The following is a 12,160-nucleotide window of genomic DNA, read 5'->3' as shown; positions in this document are numbered from 1 at the left end:
CATTTGCTTCCTGAGAAAATCTCTCCCGCTATTAGATCCCACTTAGTGGCAGAGTTCATACAATAAAATTAATAACTAAGCAACCAGAATAGATGCTGTACAAGATCAGTGATTGACTTATAAGACTCATTCCCAACTGCAATTATGATTAGCTTATGTCTGTATAATCAAACAAGTTCTTTGTCTTTTTGTTTTTTAAAAGTTCTAATTATTAGAACTTTAAAAAAAACAAGACAAAGAACCAGTTTGGTTAAAGCATGAAACTTGAGTTAGGCCTTAGCCATTAAAGCCAGCTGAGTAATCCTGAGCCAGTCATTATCTCACAGCCCAGTTCATAGGATTGTAGTTGTGGGGAAAATAAGAGGTGGTGGATATGTTCACTGCATTGAGTTAAATTTTTTTAATAGTAAAGGTGGGATATAAATAAATAAATAAAATCAAGTTAATAAGATTGCTCATATCGGGAAAACATATAAATCAGTAAGCAGGGTCAGAAGCTGCCCGGTGGAAAAAGCAGATGCCCAAGGTACTTTGAACTTCTAACATTCATTGTGTTGTGGAAACAGTGTTTCTCCTAACATTGAGCTGAAATCTGTTACTCTGCTATTTCCATCAGTTGGTTCTAGTCCTATCTCTGGGGCCAAAACCAACATCCTGCTTGTCTCCTCCAGAAAAGAGATGGGTGGTTGAAGACTTGCTCCTTGCCACTGTTAAATAACATCAGATCCCAGGTGGCACATCCTCATTTGCCACTGAACAGTTTTGTTTTTGTACCGTTATATATTCTGAGAACAAGGGCATTAGCAGTTACACTTCTGAAAGAAGCATGTCTTCTCCATCTGTCAAATCAGCAGAAGCCACACTACTAAGAACAAGAATTCTTATTTAAATAGATGGAGGATTAGAACCAGGATTTAGTTAATACTCTTAATACAAAACATGTTAATCTGCTAGGAATGAGATGGGCTACAAATATTGTGAAATAAATAATAAAATACCACCCCTTTTTTTACTGCCTGCTTCACTCTAGAGCAGTGGTCCCCAACCTTTTTTGTGCCGCGGCCCAGTACCGGCATCACAAAATCATCCGCGGCCCGGTACCGGCATCAGCACGCATGGCAAGGCGAGCCGAGCGACCGGCCAGCCAGCCTTCCCCCGCTTCTTCCCGCCACCTTCAACTCCTCCTTTGTACCTGTGTTGATGGGCTTCGCGACGGGACGGTCACTCAGCTCGCCTTGCCATGCGTGCTGAAAGAATCCTCGCGCCTTACTTTTGTTCGAAGCCGCCCCCCCCCCCTCGATGAAACTAAGGCGTGAGGATTCTTTCAGCACCCAAACGCTGCTTTTTCATCAAAACAAGATGGCGGTGCCCAGCAAACCGGCAGCCCGGTAGAAATTGTTCCACAGACGGTTGGGGACCCCTGCTCTAGAGTACAAATGATAGGATGGAGATATATATACCCTAATAAATTGTGTGAACCCATCCAATGTGAATCTCATTTGCTTTCTGCATATCTTCTATAAATGTACCCTAACAGAAAAAGAAAAAGCCTAAAAATGCTGCTGGATAAAGAATGAGCTGAGCTTGAGCAAATTGATTTAAACATTAGAACACTGTATTTTTTTTAACAAGCCAAAGTCAAACCATGAAGGCAGGAACTCCACCAACAATCTAATAAATCAATAAAAGGTCACAGGAATACAACACTCCCAGATTTATTAAAGGCACCTGTACAAGACCATTAACGGAAGCATGAACATGGATGAACAGTTCTGAATTGCAGTGTTTTCACCTACAGGCAAGCCCTCAATTTTCGGAGTGGAGCAACTAAAAACGCAAGGACAGACTTGCCCAACCCTTGTTCTACCCAGATAGCCACATTGGCTAGGAATGTCTGCCAATGTAGTCCCAGAACATGTGACACATTAGTTAAATCCTGTTTAGTGCAGTATTAGATGGACAATAGAAACAGCAGTTTCTCCAAGTCAAACAGTTACACTAAGCTACCAGCTGTTACTATAGAAGACAGGAGATCTTTTAAAGCTGTATATTAGCCACTGGTTTTCTGGCACAACTTCAAGTTCAGCAAATATTCTACTATTGCCCGTTAGCTTCTAAAAAGAGAAAAGACCACAAGATACCACAAGACCTTTCTTAATAACAATAACAATGACCACAATAATAATAGGGCAAAGGGTAGCGGTAGCAGAAACTGGTCAGAAATGCCAATCTCTTCTCAGAGCGAACCTTCAAGAGTGAATGGAGTTGATTCATGTGAGATGTAGGTTTTTCCAATTTAACCACTGAAATCATATCGATAAAACAAGAAATAGATTTACCCTCCTATTAGTGTTTTCCTTAACAGCTCCTACTAATTCCCAGAGAAGCAACCTGCATTCCAAAGTGATACTCTCCTTGAGGTCACCAAGATTTTCTCTGGCTGGTTCTATTATTTAAATGTCAGTGGTGACTCCTGGAAAGAAAATTTGCAACCAAGACTCAAAAGAAAATGTATAGGTCCATGGCCAACAGCAGAGCCCAGAATGATAATGTCTTAGTGATTACACACATCTTCCAGCACCATCATTGTTGGGTGGAAGCAGTCTTCGGATGACATCCTGGGAATAATGTCAGGATGGAAACAAATGGAGAGCTTAATAGTAAGAGCATTATGGTCCAGTCTTACAGGCACTATTTGTCTTTCTTGCTTTCTCCATTAGGATGTTCTGTGATGGCGGACTGTTCTGAAAATTCCTCAAAGTTCTCATCTGCATGCTTGGATATTTTCTTGGCTTTCTGGTATAGCTCATTCAAGTTGAATTCCCGGATCACATTCTCCTGTAAGAGAAAGATATATCACTGTTGCTTTGTGCCAGCCTCTAGCTCCCAATGTGACAACTCAGCTTCAATGATTTAGTAATTTATCAGACATTTTACTAGGGACTTTTGCTTTCTATCAACTATAGTTAAAGGGAATACCTCAGAAAAGTTCCAAGAAACTGCTCGTCCCTTTTTATCAATCTGTGGCCGACGCATCAGTTCTTTACCACCTTGGAAAAGGATCAGTGTAGGCAGCTGCTTAGTGAGAGGAGAGGTGCTGATTTTGTACCTATGAAGAGATGAAGTCCAAATATAATTTCTGAAATGTGATGTCTGATCAAGTTGGTAATATTTTCTGGCTTCATGAACAAGCAGGCTAAGAACATGTCTTGGGACCCACCAAAATCTTGATAGTTGCAGGTATTATATGATCCATAATTATGTGTAAATTAGAAATGTGCTTCCCACTACAGTCTGCTATCTCTTCCACAGTTCCGAACCTAACTAATTATACTATGAGATCACCAACCAATGTCCTCCCCTTTTTGCAATGCCCAGCTATTAGAAAGTAAATCTTCCCAATGTCCTCCCACAAATCTGACATTCTAGTCTGTCTAAGCATTCTATATATGTATAAAGGCTGAAGGCTTACTTGGTGCTGACGTCAGGGTAGCGACCCACATCAACCTTTCCAAAGTTCAATCCAGTGCAATTATATCTGGTGAAATATAACAGTGATTACCATATACATGGAAATGCCAGCAAGTACAATATTTGGTAATAGCAACATTTATTTTCCTCATCTCTTTTTGCTTCATTGGAATGCAATTTTCACTGCGGTCTTATCCAAATTAAGCCATTAAAGTTATGTGTAACAAGCTTCCCCAAAGTGACACAATAAGATTTATGAACAAATATGAACTCAAGTTATGTTAGACAAGAGTTTTCCCAGCCTAACCAGAATTGTACATTGCAGAACTGAATTACTCTTTTTCTTTAAACTACAGTCACGATTACCAAGAAGAAAAGATTTTTTTTTTCTGAGTGAAAAAACAAACAAACACCAAACTACACTGTGGCCATCTGCTGGCTATTGCTGGCAGCAACATACACTACCAACACTTAACCAAGAGCTACCAAAAGACTAGAGTCTAGAGCTGTAGAACCCCTAGAGCTGGAAATGACCAGCACATATATGTGAGGGGAACCTTTACCTTACCAAAAGGACACCCCAAGCATAAAAGTAAACAACATACTGAGTAGGGAGGCTTATATCCAGGTCGATTCAGAGATTTTAATCCAAAACAGCTAATAGATTAATTCTGCTTCTAGATCTCTGTTCTTTTCCTCCACATCACAATCAAATCTCCACAAGGATTTGATATTTTTCCATTTCCATTTACTTTTCTCAAGAACAACAGTGCTTTTATACAACTACAAAGCCTAGTCTATGAGTCTTTTTAATCATGTGCTTCAGTATTTCAGACTAGCAACGTCAATCCTAAAAAACACCAATGTATCTATGTTGCTGTCCCAGTAACCCAGTGGCTTTATCTTCATTCAATATATTATTTTGTCTTTGAAATGGTGCATGGGAGTGCAGACTACTTGAGGCAGTCTTTCTTAACCAGGACGCCTGCCAGGTATGGTGGTTTCAATTCTCAGAATGCTCAGGTATGGCTGGAGACTGCTGGAGTTGAGTTCAAGACATTTGGAGGGTGTCCAGGCAGATTCAAGGCCAGTGGTACCATGGTGAATTTTCAGGGATTCCTTTAGCATGTTTTGGGAATATGGAATAATGATTAGCAGAAAAGACATGACTGGGAAGGGGAGGTTGGAATGAAGTATTAAAAACATACTTGTTTCAAGTCCCACTTGTCCTATCTAGATACAGTGGGCTAAAATGGTGGGGCCACATAACTACAGGTAGTCCTCGACTTACGACAAGTGAGCCCAAAATTTCTGTTGTTAAGTGAGACATTTGTTAAGTGAGTTTTGCCCCATTTTATGACTTTTCTTGCCACAGTTGTTAAGGGAATTGTTGTAATTGGTAAGTTACTAACGGGGTTGTTAAGTGAATGTGGCTTCCCCATTCGGTAGCGCAGTGGTTAGAGTGCTGTACTGCAGGCCACTTCTGCTCTCTGCTGGCAATTTGGCAGTTCAAATCTGACCAAGCTCAAGGTTGACTCAGCCTTCTATCCTTCCAAGGTGGGTAAAATGAGGACTCAGACTGTTGAGGGCAATATGCTGACTCTGTAAACTGCTTAGAGAGAGCTGTAAAAGCACTATAAAGTAGTATATAAGTCTAAATGCTATTGCTATTGACTTTGCTTGTCAAAAGGTCGCAAAAGGGAATCACATAACCCCAAGACATTGTAACCGCCATAAATATCAACCAGTTGCCAAGCACCTGAATTTTGATCACATGACCATGGGGATGCTGCAACAGTCATAAGTATGGAAAACAGTCATAAGTCACATTTTCCAGTGCCACTGTAACTTTGGTCACTAAATGAGGGCTACCTGTAATAGCTACCTAATTTGAGGATAACTGGTAGCCTGCTGGTTCTCTGAGTGGTCTTTCTTTCCTCTTTGCACAAAATGGTTTCTCTAACATTAGTTAGAATAAGGTTATCTGGAGGACAGAGAAAAAAAGCCTGCACCTAAAAATATCTTACCTAGCGGTGAGAAGAAACTAGTACATTTTGCTCCCATTCTTCCTAGCTGTAGTTCAGGCATACCAAGTACATGTCATTACTATTATTAAGTCACAGCTATTTTCAAATGTAGTTGCAATTACTGAAAAAGTTGCTGTTTTGTGATTATTACAGCAAAGGAAGAAGTCTTAAATCCAGCATCAGTGCATTAATCAAGTAAAACTAGAAGCTGCGAGACACATTAAAAATAAGTGTGCTGGAAGGAGGGGAATGGGTGAACCTTAAACAATGCTTTAGGAAGGACACAGATCTTAAATTATTTTCAGAAGATAACCTCTATATATTTTGCAGTATGAAGCAAACAGCTATAACTTATACAGATCCATAGGCAGTAATTTATGACTAACTGAAGTACATAAGTCTCAGCTTCATCTCCAAAATTTCCCTGTCTCAGAATATTTAATCAAATGCAAACACTCACTTGAGAGACAAATCAGCATAGATAGGAGCAAATGATTGACATTCATTGGACCAGTTAGCAAAGAATTCCACGATCCAGGTCACTCGCTTGTCCCGGGCTAGTTCATCCTGTAAAAGAAGGATCAATGCAGAAGGAAACATTACACATGACATTCTGGTACATAGCTAAAAAAAGTCAGAAATTTATCCAACTCTTTCCAAAACAAGTGGTCTGCAAAAAAACAAAAATACTCACATCTATGGTTTTATCGCTGAAATATTTGATGTGTTCTGGACCCAAGTACAAAGGTGGCTTGCAAGTCATCAGAAATACTGAAAATGCACAAGAAGCAGATCTTAGCACTAGCTAGGATAAGATGAAGAAGCCATATACATGATAGTCATGCTCCACAAGTGGACACGGTCATTTAATTAAAAAAAAATTTTTTTAAATTTTTTATTTTGCACACTTATCTGCAGGCAAGGTTTTTCATTAAAGAATGCTATGTGCTATTTTTTCAAATAATATTTATTATTAATAACACTCTTGTATTTGCTTGGGGGGTTGGAAGCAACAGAAGAAGCTAGCGGTGAATGAATGAAATGGGGAAAGAAATATTAAAAAGGCTGAGAGAATAGGGTCAGGAAGGCAGTTAGGGAACAAAAAAGGCCAAACGTGTGGAATCAATAAGGGAGAAAAAAAGGAAGAAAAAAAAGAAAAAGGGAGAAAGGGAGGGTTGGTGAAAGAAAAGTTGTGTTTCTTTTTATATAATATAGGTTGAAAATATCTGGATATTTCAGACAGAGTAATCAGGGAAAGTTTATCCTATTGTCACCAGGAATCATGATAAGAAAGTCAGAGAGAGAGAGACAAAGTGGAAAACCAGAGTAATGTTTCAAATCAAAATCCCATGCATTAGATCAGGGTGTCTAGTGATAAAGGTCATTTTATAGCTCGAGCCCAATTATTTCTGGGATCAATCCCTACACAAAGAATGTAAATAGAGCCCCATCCCAGAGACCTCACCTAAGCAGAGTGTGAGATAGAGCAGCCCCATCCGGATATCAAGACGAAAGAAAAGGATGACATTGGCCACTTTGCTGAACATAAAGATATTCCCCACATGCTGGTCCACAGTGACTTGTGAAACAGAGATAAAAGCAGATGATTAGCAGGATATTATAAAACACTCCTGGATCAAGTAATGACTACAGTAAGCTAAGACAACCTGAAAGTCAATTTACAGCATTGTATTTTTGTAATTGACATCTGAGATCCTCAAATTTTGCGCTGTTAAAACTCATTATAATGATAAATTAATTTATACAATCTCCACTCTCAAGAAAAAAATTAAGGAAAAAAGTGGGCTGTGGACTGAGTAAAAATTTAGCATATGCTACAGGTAGCCCTCTGTTTACAACAACAATCAGGATGCCAACTTGGTTGTAGAGCAAAGTAATTATTAAGAGAGAAATCATGTGATTGCTCCAACTCAACAACTGAAACCCTGGAATTCCTGGTTGTGGGCCATTAAGCTGCTGGAGTTCCAAGAAGCGGGATGATGCCTGAGAGGAATGGGAGAGACTCTAGGAGGCCATGCATATCTCTCCATTGAGGGGCTTAAAATCTTTCTTGCTGAAATCCAAACAGGCTTTTCAGACACTGATCAGAGAGAGAGACACATGCATGGCCTGCAATGGGCTTCCCAGGGTCTCCCCCATTGCTGAAGCACCCCATGCTTTTTACCTTACTTGCTGAGTCTTCACTCAGGGACTGAGTGGCTCATGACATAGCGCAGGTTTTCCTTTGACAAGTATAAGTAAGTTCTTGCCATAATGAGCTCGTATGCAAAAGTCACAGCCCTGTTAGGTTTCTTGCCTGGAGATAAGTAAATCAGAAAAGCCCAAACTTTTGTCTCTGGATAATGACTCTTAAATAGTTTTTAATAAATCACAGCTAAGCAGTTCATTGGCATTATTCCATTGCAAAGTTAAACTGCAAGCCTCAGCAGAAAAAATGTCTATAGACATCTAATGGCAAGATGCAGATATAGCTGCAGTAGAAGGACTACTAAAATATGCCTTTAAAAAGATAAACAATACCAGTCTGCCATTTCCCAAATCCCTAGTGGGGCTCATTTTAGAATAATTATGTTTTTTCATTGGAGGTTTGTGTATTTCTTTGTAGGAGTAGGCATTACACTTGTTCACACTATCAAAATTTGCCTCGCCTTTTGCTTGGACAGTTTAGGCTGCTGACTTGTTCCGACAAAGTAGGAGGAAGTTCTAAGAGTGGCCAAGCTTTGGAAGCTGATGTTCATTTAAAAATGCTGATTCCCCTCCCATCTCATAAGCATACAATCTACCACATTTTATGCATTTCCATTTCAGTATTTATATAGTTTTTTAAAACCTAATAATTTCCTTTTACTCAGCAACCACTTCCATCTTTTGTATCTGATAAGGAACAGAATGAATGAATGAATGAATCTATCATTAGAATGAAACTAATAAGCATACTGTTTTGGTAGGTTTAGGTCCGTGATGGCGAACCTTTGGCACACGTGCCACAGGTGGCACCCAAAGCCATTTATGGTGCAGTGCAGGTAACGGGGACGCGGGGGAGGGATTGTGCACGCATGCGCAGGGAGCATGCACATTGACTTCTGGGTGCTGGCATGTGAGCGCGCAGGCACACACACACACAATTTCTGGCACAGAAAGGTTAGCCACCACTGGTTTAGGTTATTTATTCTGCCATTCCGCCATGCTTGACTCATTATCTCAGGCACTACAGCTTATTTCACCCTTATTATCCCTCTGATTTTCTTTGCTTGTCCCTATGCATCACATAGCACGTTAAGTGCATGAACATGTTACCCTTCATGTCTTTAGATAGTTCCTACCCATTTATAAAGCAAATTCCTTTTAAAGCCCTTCCTCTAATAGGAATGCAAAAAGAAAATTAAGCCATTGTATTCTGGGAGTCTATACCTTGCAAGCTTTTTGTCTTATTTATTGTACAAAGATAAGACCATGGCATAAAGTTCCACATGCATTCCATTCTGCAGTAGCTGTTTACTCAGGTTGAAGCAGTCTGATTATCCATTAGAACAACTTCCCGTACAAATAAAACCTACCTATGGAGTTTTTTTCTAAATATTTCAAAAATGACAATTAAAAATTCATCTGCTGTGTAATACAATAATAGAATATGAATCTCCAATTCTAAACATAAGTGCACATCTCCCCCCACCCATATTCTAACCAGTTGTACATTCCTTCCAGTTCACAGAAGAGCCACGAATAAGGGACTGAGAAAGTCTTCATCTAATAACCTGGGAGATATACGGTATTTCATTTGAAAGGAGGAAAACAATCCAGCTAAGATTTCTATCACATCATGTTATTGTCTTTGAATAATTCTTGAAATTATAGAAGATCCTTGCTTTCTGTGGAAATAGAAAGACCAGGAATGTAAGATACAGGTGTAGATATTTTCCCTATCCACAAATAGCATTACTTACTGGATCGGCGATTCTTCATCATCACAATGGCACTCAGAAACATTAAGATCTCTACTTCCCGCTAAAAAGAAAGCAAAACTGGGTACTTAAGGAGTCAGTAGAAGGGGAGGAGCAAAAAAAAAGTTAACTAGACACAAGAACAGTGTTAAATGCAACATCATAGTATAGCTTTTCAACATCATAGTATAGCTGTGGCAAATTAATCTGTGATACCATTACACAGCTGCCCATTTTGAAAAAAAGGCCACAAAGCAAGCAGATGGATGTGCAATCTTTCGGTATGTGAATACAGCTGCAATACCATACATTGGAATCTAAATATATTTGGGGTATTTATTAAATTATTTACATAATCTGGATGCAATGACATTTTAAGATATTTCAGTAACTGCAAGGTTTATTAAATCATACAATTTATCTTCAGTGATGTTCCTACACATTGCACCACTTGTTCAGCGATTGCAGAATAGAATATTCTGCTCTTACAGAAACATCCAGATTATAAAATGTTTCATAAGAAATCATGTTAGCCTGATACAAGAATAGATACTTCTGCAGCCTCTTAAACATATGAATTTTAGAATATAAACTGTTGGATTAGACTCCTGTCCCAAGTAATTCAGCAATGTGATCTTAGCTGCCAATTAACTGCATAAAGAAGTCTATTACTTTCTCAGCAGGTGGTCTTCAGAGGTACTTAGAGGTACTCTCTACTATCAAGGTTAAGTCATTGATCCCCATGACATCCATGAATTGAGCCAACACTTTTTCTGAAACTATCCAAACTAGTAGTAGCAGCCACATTTGATAACAAAATTTTAATTGCACATTGGATGACCAAAATATTGCCGGTCCTGATCCTTTCAAGATTAATTTCATTGGGTGACTGCTAGTTCTAGTATTTTGAGAGGGAAAGTAGCTTCTCCACTTTATCCATATCACAAATGTTTTGTTTTAAATATGCTGACTAAACCAAAAAGTCCCATATGTTGCAACTTTTCCTCATGGGGAAGATGCTCCAGCCAGGCCGTTAATGGTTGATAGCCCCTTGATAACTGCCCAGTCACCTTATAGGTGGCATAAAATTTAATAAATAAAAGTCCTCTGTGCTTTTTCCACCTCCATTATTCCAGATGTGGTCTTATTATTAGTCTATATAGGGGTATTATGATACTGGTATCATTATTTTCAAGACTTCATTGTCCATTAACAGGCTGATTTTTTTAGCAGATGCATACCTTTTGTATATTGAACCTTTCACTTAAAAATGTCCTTAACATGGACATAGACTTCAATTAATTCTTGAAGATACTGAAAATGTACGCTTTTGTTCTGACAAACAGAAACCATTAGCTGGTCCCTGTACAAATCAGAGCTTCTTCACAATATATTGATCAAAGTAACTCATGTGTGGCTCTTCACATGGGCATGTATACACAGAATTAGAGAGATTACCCACCTACTCCGAACCTAAGATTAAACAAGCTTTTCAAAGCTCAGAAGACGTTCTTAAAAACTTGTGTGGACCTGCAGTGATAAGCTTCCTCAATTAAATATCTACAATCTCACCACGGATGGTGGAAACTTATTTTTCAAAACATTTGTACAATGTCCGCTTGAAAAAAGCCGATTTGAATGGATTGCACGACAGGTCTCCGCTTACTGGGGCGTGCCACGAGCGAAGACCACACCCCCACATCCCAAAATGAGTACTAGAAATTTAAAACAGGTGAAAATCTCCACCATGTTAACCGCTACACTTAAGGATCACATCCCTAGAGGCGAGAAAGGAAAACTGCCCGACACTACAGAGGGACTTCTCAGAGGTCGACCGTCATTTCTGCACTCATGCTTAACCGACTGTATGAGCTTTTAGATGCCGGAACATGCTCCTCCAAACGCAGCTTCGAACCAGTAAATTCAAGGCCTCACTACCATCGGCTCTTGGGAGACGGTCAAAGTAGGAAGCTGCTCGGATCCCGCTTGTAGCGTGATTCCTGGGTGAAATGTGGGAGCCCCGGGGCGCCCTACCCAGGACTCCGAAGCATGAAAAGGCCTGCAGGCACTTGCCGAAGAAGCAGACCCAGGAAGCGATGCAAGGCCAAACCCGATGCAGGCCACCAGGAGAACCGCCTGTGGGTCTCCGGAGGCCGATCTTACCCAGTCGAAGTCGCAGGAGTTCCCGTCTTCCCGCTGGCTGGGCAGTCCGTGGCATAGCGGTGGCACCTTCCGCACCAACAAGAAGGCTGCCGAAAGGAGGAGGGAGAGCGGGTAGTAAGGCTGCGCCAGCCAGCGGCAAAGCCCAGGCACCGAATAGAAGAGGGCCAACAAAGGGGCCAAAACCGCCATCTTCACCTCTCGCCGACCAAGATCCGTCGCAGGACGGCCTCCCGCCCACCCCGAGTCCCCTTCTTTTGCTTTTGATTGAGCGGTGGGTGACAACGTCGATCAAAGGAAAGGCGGGCCTCCGTGGACAACGCTATGCCCTCATTGGCTGGGAGAGTATCGCCCTGAAACTCTTCAGAACGGCAACCCGAGGGACGGCTTTCGTTCTCTGACGTGTAACATTGACGTAATTCCGCTATTTAAAAGGGTCTCGTTCTGCTAAGCAACCATCGTATCATATCGTATCAGTTCCAGGTAAATTTAGCCAATCGTATGCAGAGGAGGGGTCCCCGCCTTCCAATGACGCCGGAG

At 40.4% G+C, this 12,160-nt stretch overlaps 1 protein-coding gene across 2 annotated transcripts; it reads right to left on the bottom strand.

Moving 5' to 3' along the window:
- Positions 1 to 1,699: 1,699 nt before the first annotated feature.
- Positions 1,700 to 11,847, bottom strand: TMX2 (thioredoxin related transmembrane protein 2). 2 transcript variants are annotated; one of them, XM_026719729.2, is made up of 8 exons: positions 11,624 to 11,847; positions 9,464 to 9,524; positions 6,964 to 7,077; positions 6,193 to 6,269; positions 5,959 to 6,065; positions 3,473 to 3,538; positions 2,980 to 3,109; positions 1,700 to 2,838 (listed from the first exon to the last, which is right to left on the bottom strand). In XM_026719729.2, exons 1-8 carry the CDS (start codon positions 11,810 to 11,812, stop codon positions 2,692 to 2,694), a joined length of 891 nt encoding a protein of 296 aa, XP_026575514.1. In that variant the 5' UTR covers positions 11,813 to 11,847; the 3' UTR covers positions 1,700 to 2,691. The 2 variants fall into 2 exon arrangements, with proteins under 2 accessions (XP_026575514.1, XP_087776884.1); XM_087920758.1 differs by lacking the exon at positions 6,964 to 7,077.
- Between the last annotated feature and the right edge of the window lie 313 nt (positions 11,848 to 12,160).

The sequence above is a fragment of the Pseudonaja textilis genome, chromosome 1 (genome assembly GCF_049901715.1).
Source record: "Pseudonaja textilis isolate UNSWEBS1 chromosome 1, rPseTex1.2, whole genome shotgun sequence".
NCBI classification, from domain to species: domain Eukaryota; kingdom Metazoa; phylum Chordata; class Lepidosauria; order Squamata; family Elapidae; genus Pseudonaja; species Pseudonaja textilis.
The sequence above is the reverse complement of the archived record's forward strand: the minus strand, read 5'-3'. Positions and strand labels throughout refer to the sequence as shown.